This window comes from Delphinus delphis, chromosome 6 (genome assembly GCF_949987515.2).
Source record: "Delphinus delphis chromosome 6, mDelDel1.2, whole genome shotgun sequence".
Classification (NCBI taxonomy): Eukaryota; Metazoa; Chordata; class Mammalia; order Artiodactyla; family Delphinidae; genus Delphinus; species Delphinus delphis.
Genome location: NC_082688.1, coordinates 234081 through 250603, shown reverse-complemented (window position 1 = coordinate 250603; position 16523 = coordinate 234081). Strand labels below are relative to the sequence as shown.

At 49.7% G+C, this 16523-nt stretch overlaps 1 protein-coding gene across 2 annotated transcripts in view; it reads left to right on the top strand.

Annotated features, from left to right (window-relative positions):
- The window catches only part of CACNA1B (calcium voltage-gated channel subunit alpha1 B), a 194348-nt gene that overhangs the window by 46524 nt on the left and 131301 nt on the right, over positions 1-16523 (top strand). For both annotated transcript variants that reach the window (XM_060013664.1, XM_060013665.1), the window contains exons 7-10: positions 9536-9639; positions 12525-12640; positions 12979-13035; positions 14115-14204. In XM_060013664.1, coding sequence (XP_059869647.1) covers positions 9536-9639; positions 12525-12640; positions 12979-13035; positions 14115-14204 — 367 coding nt within the window. The remainder of the gene's footprint in view (positions 1-9535; positions 9640-12524; positions 12641-12978; positions 13036-14114; positions 14205-16523) is intronic.

Below are 16523 nucleotides of genomic sequence, written 5' to 3'. Positions count from 1 at the left end.
AGGGGGTTCAGGGGGGACAGCAGGGCTGAGGGTTTGAAGTCATGGATGATGCTTAAGATTATGGGAGAGGATGAGATCGCTTGGGTGTGGATGTGTGGATGGAGAAGCAAAGAAGGCTACAGATGGAGCCTTGTCTGAACCTTTGGCTGTCAGGAGAATTCCAACGTTCAGAAATCAAGTAGGAAAGAAGGAGCCAGCAAAAGAGAGCGAGGCGGGGACTTGCGGGGAGTAGGGACAGCACTGCAAGTGTGCTGCGTCTTGGGAGCAGAGCAAAGAGAGTTTCCAGAAAGTGACCGACCAGATCAGCCGTTGCTGAGAGGGCGCAGGCGCTGTCGGTAAACTAGACAAGAGCGTTTCGGCAGTGGGGATAAAACCTTGGAATGTATAGGTTAAAGGCAGGAGGTATGGAAGTGAGGACGGCAAGCATAGTCATCTCGCTCAGGGGGTTTCCCTGTGAAGTGGAGGAGGGCAAGAGGAGGTAAGTGCAGGGAGATGTGGGAATTGGCTTTTTTTTTTTTTAATGAATTGTAGGTTCAAATGCAGTTGTAAGAAATAATGCAGAGAGAGCCCTTGTATGCTTTGCCCGTTTCCTGTAACGGTAACAACCTGCAGAACTAGCTGCCGGAACCAGGGCAGCGACACTGCTACAGTCAAGGCACAGGACGTTCCATCACAAGGGATGCTGTGCCGCTCTTTTATAGCCACGCCCACTTCTCTCCTGCCTTCGCGCCTGGTAGCCACTGATCTTTGTGCCGCGTTGATAATTTTGCCGTTTGGAGAATGTTATGCAGATGAAACCGTTCCCTATGTGACCTTCGGGTATTGGCTATTTTCCACTCCGCATAATACTCTGGAGCTGCATCCGGATTATTCTGTGTGCCAGCAGTTTCTTCCTTTCTGTTGCTGAGTGGTGCTCCAGGTGTGGGTGGACTGCAGTGTTTAATGCTCACCTGTTAACGGACATCTGTGTTGTCTCTGTTCAGGGTTATCAGGAATAAAGTTGCTCAGCACATTTGTGGGCAGGTTTTGTGCAGATGTAAGTTTTCATTTCTCTGGGTTAAATGCTCAAGGGTGCAATTTCTGGGTTGTATAGTAGTTGCGTGTTTAGTTCTTTAAGAAATTGACGCTTTTCCAGAGGCCTGTATTCTTTTGCATCCCCACCTGCAGTGTATGAATAATCTAGTTTTTCTGCATCCTCACTGGTATTTGGTGTTTTTAACTTCAGCCACTCTGACAGTGTGTAGAGATGTATCTCAGTGCACGTCCTAATGGCTGATGATGTTAAGCATCTTTTCAGACGTATTTGCCGTTTGTGGGTCTTCTTCAGTGAAATATCTCTTCATATCTTTTGCTCATGGTCTGGATTGTTCTTTCACTGTAGAGTTTTTATATATTCTAGATACATTCTAGTTCTTTGTCAGATGTGTGGTTTGCAAATGTTTTCTCCTAGTCAGTAGCTTGTCTTTTCATACTCCTCACCTGGTCTGTGAAAGAACCAGCGTTTTTAATGTTAATAAAGTCCAGTTTATCAATTGTTCCCTTTGTGGATTGGGCTTTTGGCATCAAATCTAAGAACTCTTTGCCTAGTCCTAAATCTTAAATATTTTCTCCTGTGTTTTTTTCTAGAAGTTTTATTATTTTATATGTAAGTCTGTGATCCATCTTGAGTTAATTTTTGTATAAAGTGTGAGGTTTAGGTTGAGGTGCATATGCTCTCTCTCCGCCCTCCCTCCCTCCCCTTCCCCTCCCTGCTTCCTCCCTTCCTTCCTCCCTCCCTCTCTCTCCTTTCTTTCTTTCTTTCCTTCTTTCTTTCCTTCCTTCTTTCCTTCTTTCTTTCCTTCTTTCTTTCTTTCTTTCCTTCTTTCTTTCCTTCTTTCTTTCTTTCTTTCCTTCCTTTTCTTTCTTTCTTTCTTTCTTTCCTTCTTTCCTTCTTTCCTTCTTTCTTTCCTTCTTTCTTTCCTTCTTTCTTTCTTTCTCTCTTTCTTTCTCTTTCTCTCTTTCTCTCTTTCTTTCTTTCTTTCCCTGGTTTTGTTTTCAGGGTAACACAAGCTTTATAAAATGAATTGAGAAGTAATTACTCCTCTTCTATTTTTCTAGAAGAGATTGTGCATAAGTGGCGTTAATTATTTTTTAAATGTTTGGTAGAATTCTATAATCTGGGCCTAGAGATGTCTTTTATTTTTTCATATCTCACTTTTGTTTTTATGCACCTACCATGAAATTCACAAAGTGGTGAATGGCTCAGTGCTTTTTGTACGTGCACAGGACTGTGCAACCGTTACCATCACTCATCTTTGAAGATTTTCATCAACCGAAAAAGAAACCCTGTACCCATTAGTAGTCACTTCCCATTCCTCCATCCCCAGCCTCTGGAACCACTAATATATTTCTGTCTCTTTATATTCGCCTATTCCAGGCATTTCATACAAATGGACTCATACAATATGTGGGATTTTGTGTTTCTAAGGTCCATCCATGTTGTAGCAAGTACCAGTATTTCATTGCTTTTATTATCAAAGATGATTCCATTGTGTGGATATACCATCTTTTGTTTGTATTTCATTGGTTGATGGACATTTGGGTTGTTTCCATTTCTTTACATTATGAATAATCCTGCTATAGACATTTGTGTACAAATTTTTGTGTGGAATATGTTTTCATTTCTCTTAGGTGTACACCTAGGAGTGGAATTTCTGGGTCATATGGTAACTCCATATTTAACCTGTTGAAGAACTGCCAAACTGGTTTCCAAAGTGGTTGCAACACTTTACATCCCCACCAGGAATGCACAAGTGTTCCAAATTGTCCACATCCTCACCAACACTTGTTGTCTATCTTTTTAATTTTAATCGTCCTAGTAAAATTACAATTCAATTTTAACCAACCAACCATAGCGTGAAGTGGTATTTAATTTTGCCTTTGATTTGCATTTCCCCAATGACTTATGATGTAGAGCATCTTTTATATGCTTACTGCACCATTTATATATCTTCTTTGGAGAAATATGTATTCATATCGTTTGCCCATTTAAAAATTGGGCTATTTGTCATTTTATTATTGACCTATAAGGTTTCTTTATATATTATGGACACTAGACCCTTACCAGATATTTCAGATTATTTGCAAATATTTTCTCACATTATGTGTGTTATCATTTCACTTTCTTGATGGTATCATTTGAAGTAAAAAAGATTTTTATTTTGATGAAGTCCATTTTTTTCTGTTTTTGTTTTCACTTTGTACTTCTGGTGTAGTATCTAAGAGTCCATTACCTAATCAAAGTCATGAAAATTTACTCCTATGTTTTCTCATTTTGGCTGGTAATATTTAGGTCTATGATCCATTTTGATTTAATTTTTGTATGTGGTGTGAGGTAGGGATCCAATTTCATTCTTTGGCCTGTGGATATCCACTTGTCCCAGCACCATTTGTTGAAAAGACTATCCTTTCCCCATTGAATTGGCTTGGCACCCTTGTTAAAAAAATCAACTCATCATAATGTAAGGGTGTATTTATAGATCATCAATTCTATTTCATTGACCGATGTGTCTGTCCTTTTGTAGGGGAAGTTTTAAAATCACAATATCACTTTCCTCAATAGTTATTGGACTATTTACCTATTTTGTATTGGGTGAGTTGTAGTAGTTTGTGTTTTTGGAGAAATTGATCCATTTCATCCATGTTGTCAAAGGTATAGAGAGTTGTTTGCAGTATTCCTTCATTATCCTTTTGATGTTTGTTGGTCCTGTAGTGAAATCCCCTGTTTCATTGTTGATATTGATAAGTTGTGTCTTCTCTCTTTTTTTCTTAGTCAGTATTGCCAGAGGTATGTCAATTTAGCTTTTTGCAAAGAACAAACTTTTTCAAAAATTGATTTTTTCTATTGTTTGCATTTTCAACTTTGTTGATTTCTGCATTTATCTTTACTGTTTACTTTCTTCTACTTGATTTGGGTTTGTTTTGCCCTTCCTTTGCTTGTGGTGGAAGTTTAGATTAGTGATTTGAGACTTTCCCTCTTTTGTAATGTATGTACTTAGTGCTATAAATTTCCTTTTCAGAACTGCTTTAGCTGTGTCTTTCAAATTTGATATCTTGTATTTTCATTTTCATTCAGTTCAATGTATTTTTGAATTTCCCTTGAGACTTCCTCTTTGATCCATGGATTATTTAGAATTGTTTGTTTACTTTGTGTTTGGAGAGTTTTCTATTGTATTTCTGTTATTTGTCTCTGGTTTGATTCTATTATGGTTAGAGGATACACTAAATTTGAAAACAATTCAGTTCTTTTAAATTTATTGAGACTTGTTTTATGGCTCAGGACATGGTCTGTTTTCATATATGTCTTGTGGACACTTGAAAAGAATGTGTATATAATGTGTTGTTGTGTATTATGTGTATAAATGTCAATTATACACCCTGTTGGATGATGGCGAGCTCTTTTATATCCTTGCTGATTTTCTGTCTAGTTGTCTTATCAATTTTTGAGGGACAGGTGTTGAAGTTTCCAGCTGTAATTGTGCATTTGTCTGTCTCTCCTTTCAGTTCTCTCAGTTTTTGCTCCACAGATGTTATAGCTCATTTGTTAGGCATGTACACATTTAGAATTGCTATGTCGTCTTGATGAATTTACCCTTTTATCGTTATAATGTATCCCCCACTTTTCAACAGTTCTCTTAATGCCACTTCACTTTTATGAAAGACCTACATTAATACCTGTTTCCACTAACCAAAAGAAATCCGTGGAAGATTTATGCTTTTATGAAAAAGGTGAAAAGAGAAAATAGTGTTCAACATTTGCTTTACGGTGAGCCATTCTAAAGGCAGTGTGCACCCCAAGCAGCAAGAGTGGCACCGCCAAGCTCCTTCCCTGGGAGCTACACTCAGCGTCTCAGCATCATATTGCCATAGCTCTGTTGTATCTGTGAGCATCTGTGTTTTATCTTATTTTCTGTATGTGTTAGCTGATGTGTCCTATGGTGATTGTTTCTTTGCTTTATGCCTTTGTGGCTTAGGAAAGGTTTCACAGGAATGCACTGCTTTCAAATAGTGGGGGAAACCTGTATATGTTCCTCTGTGTCTCTAGTGAAATTTTTTTTGTTCTGATGTCTACTTTGTCTGATACTTATTTTCTGATATTAATATAGCCACTACAGTTTTAATTCGATTTATGTTTATATGATACTTCTTTTTCCATATTTCACTTTCAACCTACCTAAATTGTTATATTTGAAGTGAATTTCTTACAGATAAAACATAGGTGGGTCATGTTTTTAAAGTCATTAGCCAATCTTTGTCTTTTAATTGGTGTATTCAGACCATTTACATGTAATGTAATTATTGATATGTTAGAGCTCACATCTGCCATTTTATTTATTTATTTTTTGTTTACTGTTTGTTCTGTTTTTTGTTTCTTTGTTTTCTTTTTCCTACCTTCTTGTGTATTACTTGAACTTTTGAAAAAATTCCATTTTGATTTATCTAGTTGTTTTTGAGTATATCTCTGTTTGGTCTTTTAGTGGTTGCTCTATATCTTATTCCAGTCTACTGGTGTCATAATTGTACCAGCTCAAGTGAAGTATATACACCCTACCTTCTTTATATCTCTTTACCCTCCCCCATTTATAAGACAATTATCTTAAACATTTCCTCTACATATGTTTATAACCACATCATCGCGTGTTATAAGTTTTGCTTCCACTGTCAAACATGATTTAGGAAACTCAAAAGGACAAATAAAATCTATTTACCCCTATTTTTACTCTTTTCATTGTTCTTTCTTCCTTCCTAATGGTTAACAATTCCTTTTTTAATCATTTCCTTTCTGCTTAGAGACTTTCGTTAGTCATTCTCTTAGGGTAGATCTGCGGGTGACAGATTCTCCCAGTTTCCCTGTTTTTATTATGAGAATGTCTTGATGTTCCCTTCATCCCTGAAGGATATTTTTGATGGGTGTAGGTGTCTGTTGACAGTTTTTTTTTCTCTCAGAACCTGAAAAGTATTGTGCCACTTCATTCTGACCTCCATACTTTATGATGAGAAATCTTTTGAATTGTTTCCCTTTGTAAGTAAGGTGCCCTTTTTCTCTTGCCACTTTCAAGAGTTTTAATTTACCTTTAGTTTCCTGTGGTTTGACAATGAAATGTCGTGTGGATTTCTTTGAGTTTATTCTGTATGGTATTCACTCAGCTTCTTGAATCTGTAGGTTTATGTCTCTTGCCAAATTTGGGAGTTTTTCAGCTATCATTTCTTTGAATACTGTTCAGCCTTCTCTTCTTTCTCCTGTACTCTGCTACTCTGAAACAGGAATGCCAAATATTCTCTCATAGTTCCCTAGGTTCTTGAGGCTCTGCTCTGTTTTTTCTTACTTGTTTGATTTTTGTTTTTTAAGTCTATTTTCTCTCTCTCTTTTAGATTGGATAATTTCTATTATTCTCTTTTACCACTTACTGATTCTTTCCTTTGTTGTCTTTATTCTGTTGTTGTGCCCTTCCATTGAGATTTTAATTTTGATTATTGTATTTTTCAGTTCTAAATTTTCCATTTTGTTCTTCTTTGTATCTTTTATTTATTTGATGATACTATTTCTTTGTTGAGACTTTCTATTTTTTCATGTGTTTCAAGTGTGTATACAATTACCCTCTGAAACATTTTTATGGTGGCTGCTTTAAAGTCTTTGTCAGATACTTCTATCATCTCTGTCATCTTAGTGTTGGCAATCTGTATCAGGCAGGGTTCTCCAGAGAAATAAAACCAATAGCGTGTGTGTGTGTGTGTGAGACAGAGAGAGATTAAAAAAAAAAGAGATTTATTATTAGGAGTTGGCTCATGTGATTATGGAGGCTGGCAAGTGCAAATCTGCAGTAAACTTGGGCTGGCAGGCTCAAGACCCAGGAGATGCTGGTGCAGTTTCAGTCTGAAAGCCAGCAGTTGGAGACCCAATAGTGCCAATGGTACAGATGAAGTCTGAATCCTCTTATAGAGAATTTTCTCTTACTTGGAAGAGGGTCAGTTTGTTGTTCTGTTCAGGCCTTCAACTGATTGTACGTGGTCCACCACATTATGGAGGGCAATCTGCTTTACTTTATCATCCAAAAACACACTTGCAGAACCACCCAGAATAACGTTTGGCTAGATATCTGGGCACCGCATGGCCCAGTCAAGTTGACACATAGAATTAGCCATCGCAGCATCTGTCGATTGTCTGTTTTCGTTCAGTCTGTGTTCCTCCTGGTTCTTGGTATGGCAAGTGAATGTCAGTTGAAAGCTGGACATTTTTGGCGTTGTGTCCTGGGACCCTGGATCTGACTTAAGCCCTCTGTTTCAGCTGGCTTCCTCTGACCATTCTGTCACTGGAAGCAGGGGTTGCTTCCTTGCTACTGCAAGGTGGGAGTAGAAGGCTGGAAAGTTTCCCCACCTGGCCTCTGTTGACACACTGTGGGGGCCTTCTCCATACTGCTGAGTGGGATGGTAGTTCTGGCTCCCCACTTGCCTCTAGGATACTTACCTGGTTGGGAAGGTTTTGTGTACCTCGTTTCTGCTCTCCACGTGGTCTCTGCCCACTATGTGGGTGGGGGGTGTGTGTGGCCTCGGTACTGGGTGGTGGTGAAAGTCTGACTTTCTGGCAGCACCTCAGTGGGGAGGGGGTGGTGTGTCTTATTACTGTCACGTGGGGGTGGAAGTCCAGGCTCCCCGTGTGTCTCCACTGATACCACAGAGGTGGGGTGGGATGGGGGCCTCATCAACCATCTGTCGAGGAGGACGTCCCACCTCCCTGCTTGTCGTTCTCTGACGTCTCTGTGGTTTGGGAGTGTGGGGAGGTTGGTTACCTCATTACAGTCTGGGGAGGGTGGTCGCCTAGGCTCCCTCCTGGGTCTTTGCTGGCAGGGATGGAAGTTTCACCACAGTTTTTTTCCACCCTGTTTGGCTGGAGTAGTGCAGTTATTGTCTGCCTTGCCCCCCTTCCTGGCCCTTTGGTTAGAGAGAGAGAGTGCTGGCTTTTGTTGGTGTATTTTTGTCTGTGTCTCTTGGCATTTCCAGGTTGTAGGCTTTAAAAGCCCCAGGTCTGGGATATATGAGGCAAAAACAAAACAAAAACACAGGGAACTCACCATGGGTCCAGAGGTCCCAGCTCATCTGCCTTCTTTTCTCCACTTTTCAGAGTCTTCGGAGAAATATATATTTGCTCTGGATGTAATGTCCAGGCTGTTAGTTGTACTCAATGGGAGAAATAGGGAAGAGTATGTCCACTCCATCTTCCCAGAAGTGCGAGTCCTTGTTTGTTTTGTCTTGTTTTTGCTTTGGCTACTGATGGGAACGGCCCATCAGAGGGAGACTGCAGGAGCCAAGTCCTCGAGTAGGTGAGGGGAGCACATCTCTCCTTTTTCCCAGAAGGAGGCAGGTTTTGAGGGTGCCCTTGGGGGAGATGGGCGGCTTTGGTGGCCATCTTAGCCCTTGGTCGGAGTTGCACGTGGGGCTGGCAGAGGTGTGGTCTGGGAACACTGGCAGGCGTAGAGCTGGGGGTCTGAGTGTCTATTCTGGTCAAGGCCCGGGGTCTCAGCGGCCAGCCTGGAATCAGTGTCCGGGAATCAGAAGCCACAAGTGGCAGGCAGTCCAGGGGACTCAGGACTTGCAGGGGTAGAGTCCGCAAATCTGCCTAGGCCAGCAGACGCTGGAGGGCAGGAATTCCGACAGCAGCACTGGAGATCAGCCCCAGCCTCAGGGCAGTGCCAGGCCGTCTTCCTGCCTCTCTCCTGCTCAGGGCCCTGGCCCTTGGCTTGTGAGCCGCCCCTGAAGAGAGGAGCAGAGGGGCCGGGTGGTCACCTGCCCACAACACCCACCCCTCTTGGTTCACTTCTAGCGCCAGACTCGCGGGGAGAAAGAGGCTCTCCATCCCTCTCAGCTGGGTCGACGGGGGGCCCCTGAGAACAAAACAGCAGTGGAAATGAATTGGACTCAGAGGGCCTCACCCTTCTGTGGGCTGTGCTCTAAAAATCAAAAGGTCTGGGAAGACCTTTTGCATTTGGTTATTTAGACCAGGCCCTGGTGCTGGGTTCTGTCTTAGGCCCAGCTCTTCCCTGGGGACCTGTGGGCTTGCCGTTGACGGGGGAATGCGGCACAGGGCTTACTGCTCTGAGCTGTGGAAACTGCAGGAGACAAAAAGAAGATCGGACTTGGGCCTTGGGGTCCGTGGGCTTCACAAAGGAGGAATGTCTTTGGAGCTGCCTGGTGTGTCCAGCAGCCTGGGAAGCAGAGGGGAGGTGTCCAGGCGGGATACCTGGGGCAGCCCTTGGCCCCCTGGGGCTACTCCTGGGCTCCTTTTCAAGGAGCATGAAGCTCCTGGGTCCTTTGGGGGCCCCAGCCCCAGAGGGGGGCTCTGTGGGGCAAGGGCAGGCAGGCGTGATGGTGGGTCCTGCCTGGATTACCTGTCTGGACCCGCCTGCACTCGGACTCTGCCGGTGTGTGAGAAGGGCCGGGGAGCTTCTGTGGCCAGGGCTCTGTCCTGCCCACCGTCCTGCACATCTCCTCTTGCTTCCAGACCAACGATGCGGCTGGCAACACCTGGAACTGGCTCTACTTCCTGCCCCTCATCATCATCGGCTCCTTCTTCATGCTCAACCTGGTGCTGGGCGTGCTCTCGGGGTAAGAGGCCATGCGGCTGTGTGCTACCTCTGTGTTCGCAGGCCGGGGAGGGGCGGATGGGACTGGACACGGCCTGTGTGGTGGGGGAGGCGAGGCTCGGCCTGGCCCGGGACGGTCACTCCCAGCGTCCTGAGCTCTAGCCAGCCTGTCCTTGGCGCTGCCATTCTGACCTCTCCCTTGGTGGTCCCTGGCCCTGGCCTCCTTACCCCTAGCTCTTGGCCTTCACCCCGGCCTCTGAGTCAGGGGAGGGGCTGCTGCTGCCTCTTATCTGGGTTCGTGGTGCGGTTTCTGAGCAGCCCTGGGGACAAGAGAGCCCTTCTGTGTGACACTGGAGAAGGAATGGAGCGGCCTTGGGTCTCCAGCCCAGCCCTGACCCCTGGCTTGCCTCGCCTCTCTGGTCACCTGTCCCTGCTGACCTCCAGCAGAAGACAAGGGAGGATGCGGCGCTGGGGTCCCTCCTGGAGAAAGGTGCTTCCTACCTACATGGGTAGTGAGGTGTGGCACTCCTGTGGCCCAGAGTGCCCTCCTGTCCCGCATCGGGCCGAGGACCAAGGAAGTGCTGTTGGCTTCAGGGAACAACCAGGGCTCGTATTTGGGGCTCCTGCCCTTGTCTGGGGCCGAGGAAGCTGTGTAGACAGAGGGAGAGGGCATTGGGCTGGCCTGCCTCCCTGCGCCCACCCGAGCATCAGATTCCCTGTAGGGCTGGAGGGGAAAGTTTCCATTCCACCCGCCTTGAAGATTCCTGCTCAGGCCCAAGGCTCCTGAGGTCGTGACTCAGGGGGCAGCTATCATATTGGTCTGGAAAGGAACAGCCGCAGAGAGGACAGTGGCTGGGCCCAAGGGCTCTGTGCCCTGGCTCTGGCACGTGTTCCTGCCTCGGCCCCTCCTGTGAGACTCTGACTGTTAGCAGTGTGTCTTTGTAAGCACCTCCGCCGGGAGCAGGCAGGCCCACAGCACAGGGGGCCGATGAGAACTCCTAGTCGGGGCGGCGGGGGGAGCTGTGGTCCGAGCTGGGATGGGGAAGCCAAGGGAGGCCTGGGGCTCAGAGAAGGCTCCTGGGGAAGGGGCAGCTCAGCTGAGGCCCAGAGGGGACCAGGAATGAGCTTGGCAAAGGAGAGGGGAGCGTCTCCCAGGCAGAGAGTTGGGGCGGAGGCACAGAGGGTGTGGTGTCTGCGATGCTCAGAGCTGGGGCTGCTAGATGTGGGAGCTTGGCCGGGGGCCAGACTCGTGAGGAGGGCGGGCCCCGTGCTGGGCCGTGTGGCGGGGAGGCTGGCGGGACACGAGTGGGCCCTGCTCAAGCTTACTCCGGAGAACGTGAGAAAGAAGCAGGGGTGGCAGCGGAGACTGGGTGAGGGGCCCCGAACTTCGTGTTTCCCAGCCCTGCCCCAAGCTGCGGGCATCCTTGCCTCTGGGGACCAGCCGATACGGGCTGATTTTCCTAATGAGCTCAGCTGAGCCCTCCCTCTGGCCTCCAGCTCCAGCAGCGGGGCCCCAGGGTTCTCTGCCAGCCCTGGGGAGGCTGGAGACTGCGCGGCCCCTCAGGCCAGTGGTCAGCACACGACATGTGCCCATCTGGAGGAGGGCTGCCGACCGGCCAGCCTGGAGCTGGTTCAGCCTTGCTCCCCGCCACGCCCCGGGCTCTCACCCTCCCAGTGCCCAGAGAAGCAGAATCGGTGGTTCCTCTCGCAGCTCTTCCTCCCAGTGGGGCCAAAGCCTGGGGAGGGCGGGCCACAGCCAGCCACCTCCTGAGCAGTGGCTGCCCGGCGGCCAGGCCTTGGTCACTGCAGCGAGTTTCTGCTGGCAGCTCTCGGCCAACCGGGCAGTATGGTCACGCCCCACTGCCACCCCCAGGCCCTCCTGCCCTCCGGTGTGGTTGATGGCGCTGGCCTGGTGGGGAGACCGCGAGGGGCCCCGCGTTCCTGCAGATTCCGGACTTGGTGAGAGGTCCAGGTGGGAGCCGTCTCCTCTCATTGCCAGGGTTGCAGCAGCTCAGGCCCTGGTGGACACCAGTCTCAGGCTTGGGGTCCATCCTGGTCGGAGCCAAGCTCTCCCTCTCACCGTGGCTGCGTGACAGGAGCCAGGCCTGCCGGGCCCGCCCCCTCTGCCAAGCCCAGAAGCTGCTTCTCCTGCGGGAGAGACAGCCGCTCGCTCGCCCGGCAGAGAACAGGCATAGCTGTTTTGCCCTGAGGGTGTGCCTGCCTGCCCTCTGGGGACCTGAGCTAAGGTCTGTGCACGGGCACGCGCTCTTGTGCCCGTATGTGTGAATGGCTTCCTTCCGGCCTTTTGAGCCTCCTGACTTCTAAGCTTGGCTGGGAGACGGGCTGTGGTGCTGGGGGCCCAGGAGGGCAGGAGAGCCTCAGTGGTTTGCTGAGGACCTGGGTGATTCTAGAATGTCTCCCTGTCATCTCTGGCTGCCCTGAGCCGATCCAGTGCCTGCCCGTCCCTCCTTCTAGCAAAGGCTCTGGGTCTGAACCAGCAGAAGAAACAAAGTGGAAGCTCTGCTCTGGGGGATTGTTGTCCAGAAGCTCTCTGTAGCGCGTCTGTCCAGATGACAGGGCCCGGCACTCGGAGGGTGCATGCCCAGGCCTGCTCTAGGCCAGGGGGAGGTGGAATTGTCCCTGCCCTCTGGAGCCCCTCTCTGGGCGCGGAGGCGCTGTCCCTACGAGCTGCAGGAGCCTGAGGAGGGAGGGCTCACCTGGGCCTGTTAAGTGCTGGGGAGGTGGGGAAAGGCCGAGTGATGGAGGTACCCGGAGGGGTGGCCCGTGGCCTGCTTCCCCCGTCCTGGCCTCCTCCTGAGTCCCTGTGCCTCTGGCCGCACACGGGGAGCCTGGGGGCATGCTCACACCCACCTGCTCTGCTTCCTGCTGCGGCCTCGCCCATCACAGGGAGTTCGCCAAGGAGCGCGAGCGGGTGGAGAACCGCCGGGCCTTTCTGAAGCTCCGCCGGCAGCAGCAGATCGAGCGGGAGCTCAACGGGTACCTGGAGTGGATCTTCAAGGCCGGTGAGGACAGGGCTGCGTGGTGCTCCTGGCCTGGCCTTTGCTGGCTCCTCCTCCCCGGACCCTCCCAGGACCGAGCTCACCTGGGGCGGGGGCTGCCCTCGGGAGGGCGACTTGTGAGGTGGAGCAAGCCAGGCCCTCTTCCCAGGGCGCTGTCTGTGGGCCCCATCAAGGAGTGTGTGTCGGTGGGACAAGCTCAGCCACGGGCCCTGCCGGCTTCGGGAAGCGTGAGGGCCGAGAAGGCAGGGTCTCACCTCCTTCCTGCTGTGTTCCTGGGGGACGAGCCCTGGTCAGGGGTGGGGACAGGAGGGCTCTGGCCTGAGGCTGTGTCTCACTCACAGAGGAAGTTATGCTGGCCGAGGAGGACAAGAACGCAGAGGAGAAGTCCCCTCTCGATGGTAGGTGACCGCTGTGCGCACTCCTTGCCTGGCCACGGGGCTTTGGTGGCTGGGCGGGCAGTGACACGTGTGCACGCTTGCATGTGAAGCATGATGCCCTCTGCTCAGCCAGGTGCCTGCACGTTGGTCGCTTACCATGGTCCTGGGCGGGGCCTTTCTGGAGGCAGGCGCTGGGAGGGTCAGCTGCCCGCTCCTGGGGGGCTGCGTGCCATGGACCAGAGTGGGCATCGCGGGCAGTGGGCTCAGCCTGGGGGTCACGGGAGCCTGTGCTGAGAGCTGGGTTTTCCAGCGTGGCCGCTGACAGCTGACACGTGACAGTGTGAGCTTGCAGGTGCGTATGTTACAGTGAAACAAAAGTGAAAGTCCAGCTCCTCAGTCTCGGCCCGTTTCAAGTCATCATAGAAAGTTCTGTTGGACAGCGCTGCTTCTACAAGCTTGAAAAGTGCTGGTTTAATCCAAGCTGTGTCTGTCCGCAGGGCTCAGGGAGATGCCCCCAGATTGCTGTAGAAAGACCCCTAGCACAGCCTGGGGCCACGGGGGCAGGGACGGGGGCCAGCACAGCCCCGGTGGCAGGAAGGCTGCTCTCTCTTCACACCTGCTGCTCAGGACGGGGCCAGACAGCATGGCCACGCATGTTGCGGTCTCACCTGGGCCCACACCTGGGGCCACACCTGGGCCCACACCTGGGGTCTTGAGCAGTCTGTGCTGGCCCCTCTGCGGCCTTGACCTGACCTCTCTGGTCTCACCTGGCCTTGGAGTGTGGGCCGTTGGGGCAGCCGGCTGCAGCCCTGTCCCTGTCCCACATGGAGGTTTCCTGGTCTCCATGGTAGCCAGGCCTTCCCTGTGGGCATCATCGTGGAGAGAAGGACAGGCAGGACCCAACCTCAAAATCCCTTTGTCCCTTTTGCTCTGAAGACCGAGAGGGGCCCATGGGGGCCAGGCATCGTCCTGCCTTCCCTTAGCCTCAGCTTCAGGAGAGATCTGGAAAGGCTGCCGGTTCCTGGCACCGCCCAGCCCTGAGGCAGGTCATCTGGAGGCCCGGACTCATGCCGCCCCCTCCCACCCTTTGTTTAAAGCAGTGTTGAAGAGAGCAGCCACCAAGAAGAGCCGGAACGACCTGATCCACGCGGAGGAGGGGGAGGACCGTTTTGCAGACCTCTGTGCTGTGGGTGAGTCTCGGTGGGCCTGTGACTGCGTGCGGAATGCGCGCCCCCTCCCTCCCTGTCGCCTCGGCTTCCCTCCTTCCCTACCGCCCACACCCCCAAGTAAGCCAGCCCCGTGTGCGTCCACCCGACAGTAGGAAGTACAGCGCCCTGGTACTGGGATTTCTGCCTGGGGCCAGCCCTTGGGGTGGGCTGCGCGTACAGCTCCTGGAAGCCCCTTTTTGCTCCGGCCTCACGCTCATGCGTTTCAGCACACTGCTGGCTGCTGCCTGCTCTTGGCTCTGCCGTCCTGTGTGGACGTGGAGCCCTTGGGCACATCCCAAGGCCGGAGGCTGCGTGTGTCACTGACTCTGTAGGGATGGAAAGTGTCTTGCCATCTCTCTTCTAAACCCTGTGTCTCTCCCATGTTCCTTGGGTCTGCTGCCTCTGAGGCCTTGGCTTCATCCCCTGCTTCTCAAACAGTAAAAGGGGAACCTGGTTCTTTTATCTTTTATCGTTTTAGTACCTCCTCTCAGCTTGGTACCAGAAGTCTGGCACCAGAAGTGCCAGGCCTCTTTGCGCTAAATGCCCTGTCATTGTGCATTCTGCGGCAAAGGGGGGCTCAGCCCTGGGTCTCCACCTTCGGCAGTGTGGGAGGGGGGCCAGCGCTTGGCAATGACAGCTTTTCATGCACAGACCTCCTTGCTCTCCAGCGATCCTGAGTGGACTCGAGTTGGAAGAGCTGCTTCCCATTCTATTGTTATGTTTATATACAGACCTCTCTAATAAGTCATTTGTGTATTTGTTTATCTGTTTGTTTACACTTTCCCCTTCTTTGTCCCCAGTAAACCCATGTTAATAGCTTGGGGTTTACCCTTCCTTGTTTCTCGATAACACTCACACGTGTGCGCGCGCATGCGCGTGTGCACGCACACACAGGCACATGTACCTGTTGTAGAGTTTGGGGGTCTTTTCATGTTACAGAAATAGTTCCATACAAATTTTTCTCATCAGTGCCTCTTGGAAACCCCTCCCCAGCAGTTGGTCTGATTTGAGTTCGCTCTTGTAAGTAGCTGCGTGGTGTTCCATGGTGTGGATTCACTGTCAGGTAATCAGCCGCCCCCCAAATCCTATAAACATCTGTCCTTCCTCAGCAGTGCTTTCTGTCCCTCGCGGGATGGGTTCCCAGGAGCTGGGCTGCTGAGGTGAGGGGTGTGTTGGCACCTTCAGGGCTGCCGCCGCACTGCTCTCCAGAAGGGCTGTGAATTCACACCCACCAACAGGGCGGGAAGACGTCGGCCCTCGTCCCGCCTGGATGTTGCAGCTACTTTGACTGTTACCAGTCTGAGGGTAATTGAATGATTACAGAGTGGTATTTCACGGGGACTTTAATTCTCACTTCACTCACTACTGGTGATTTTGAACCTCTTTTTAAATGTTTGTTTCCCATTAAAATTTGGCTGTTGGTGACTCTTCGTATACTCTGCACATCTTCTACTGGGTCGTTTGTGTTTGTTCATAAGAGACCCTTGTATGTGTGGATCTGAATTTTGTTCAATTGTTTTCAAGTTTATCATGTGAGTTCCCTCCGTTCCTGTTTTACCTAGAGTTTGTCTTCTGATTTTGTAAAATGAATTGGAGAGTTAAAAAAATCTTTTTCTATAGCTTGGAATAATTTAAATAACACCTAGATTTTCTGTTCTTTAAAGGTGAGATAAAAATGTGAACCCGTCTAGTTAAAAAAGGAAAAGAACTTGGACCAGTTTTATAAATTATATTTTGTTAGGAAATCTTCCGTTTTGTTGCCTTTTCTAACTTGTTTCTATAGAGCTGCATGTAGAGTTCTCTTATATTCTTTTCATCTCTTCTGTATTCAGTCATTTGCTGGTCCATTCACTCAACAGATATTTACTAAGTGCCCAGATGCGCTGGGAAGTGCCTGCGGCATTGGGCTACGGCACTAAGCAAGATGCAGAAGCCTTTCATTTTTTGGAGTTTCCATTCCAGTGCTAGGTGTGAAAAAGAAAAAAAAGTAGAGAAGGAGGGGGCTTGAAGGGTCTGGGGCGTGTTGGAATTTTAAGTAGAGTGGCCGCAGATGGCCTCGGGAAAGGTCGCCTTTGAGTAAAAAGCTGAAGGAAGTGAACAAGTCAGCTCAGCTGGAGACGGAGCATCCCCATGACAGGTGAGAGGACCCTGAGGCAGGAGAGTCCAGGAGGCCGGTGTGGCTGGGGCCAGGTGGAGGGGGCTGGGCGGGGTGGGGCAGCAGGAGAGGAAATGACCGGGTCAGGGGACTCTGGGTGCCAGGGTGGTCTTCAGAGGGGAGGCAGCCTCTGGCTCCTGCGGGGC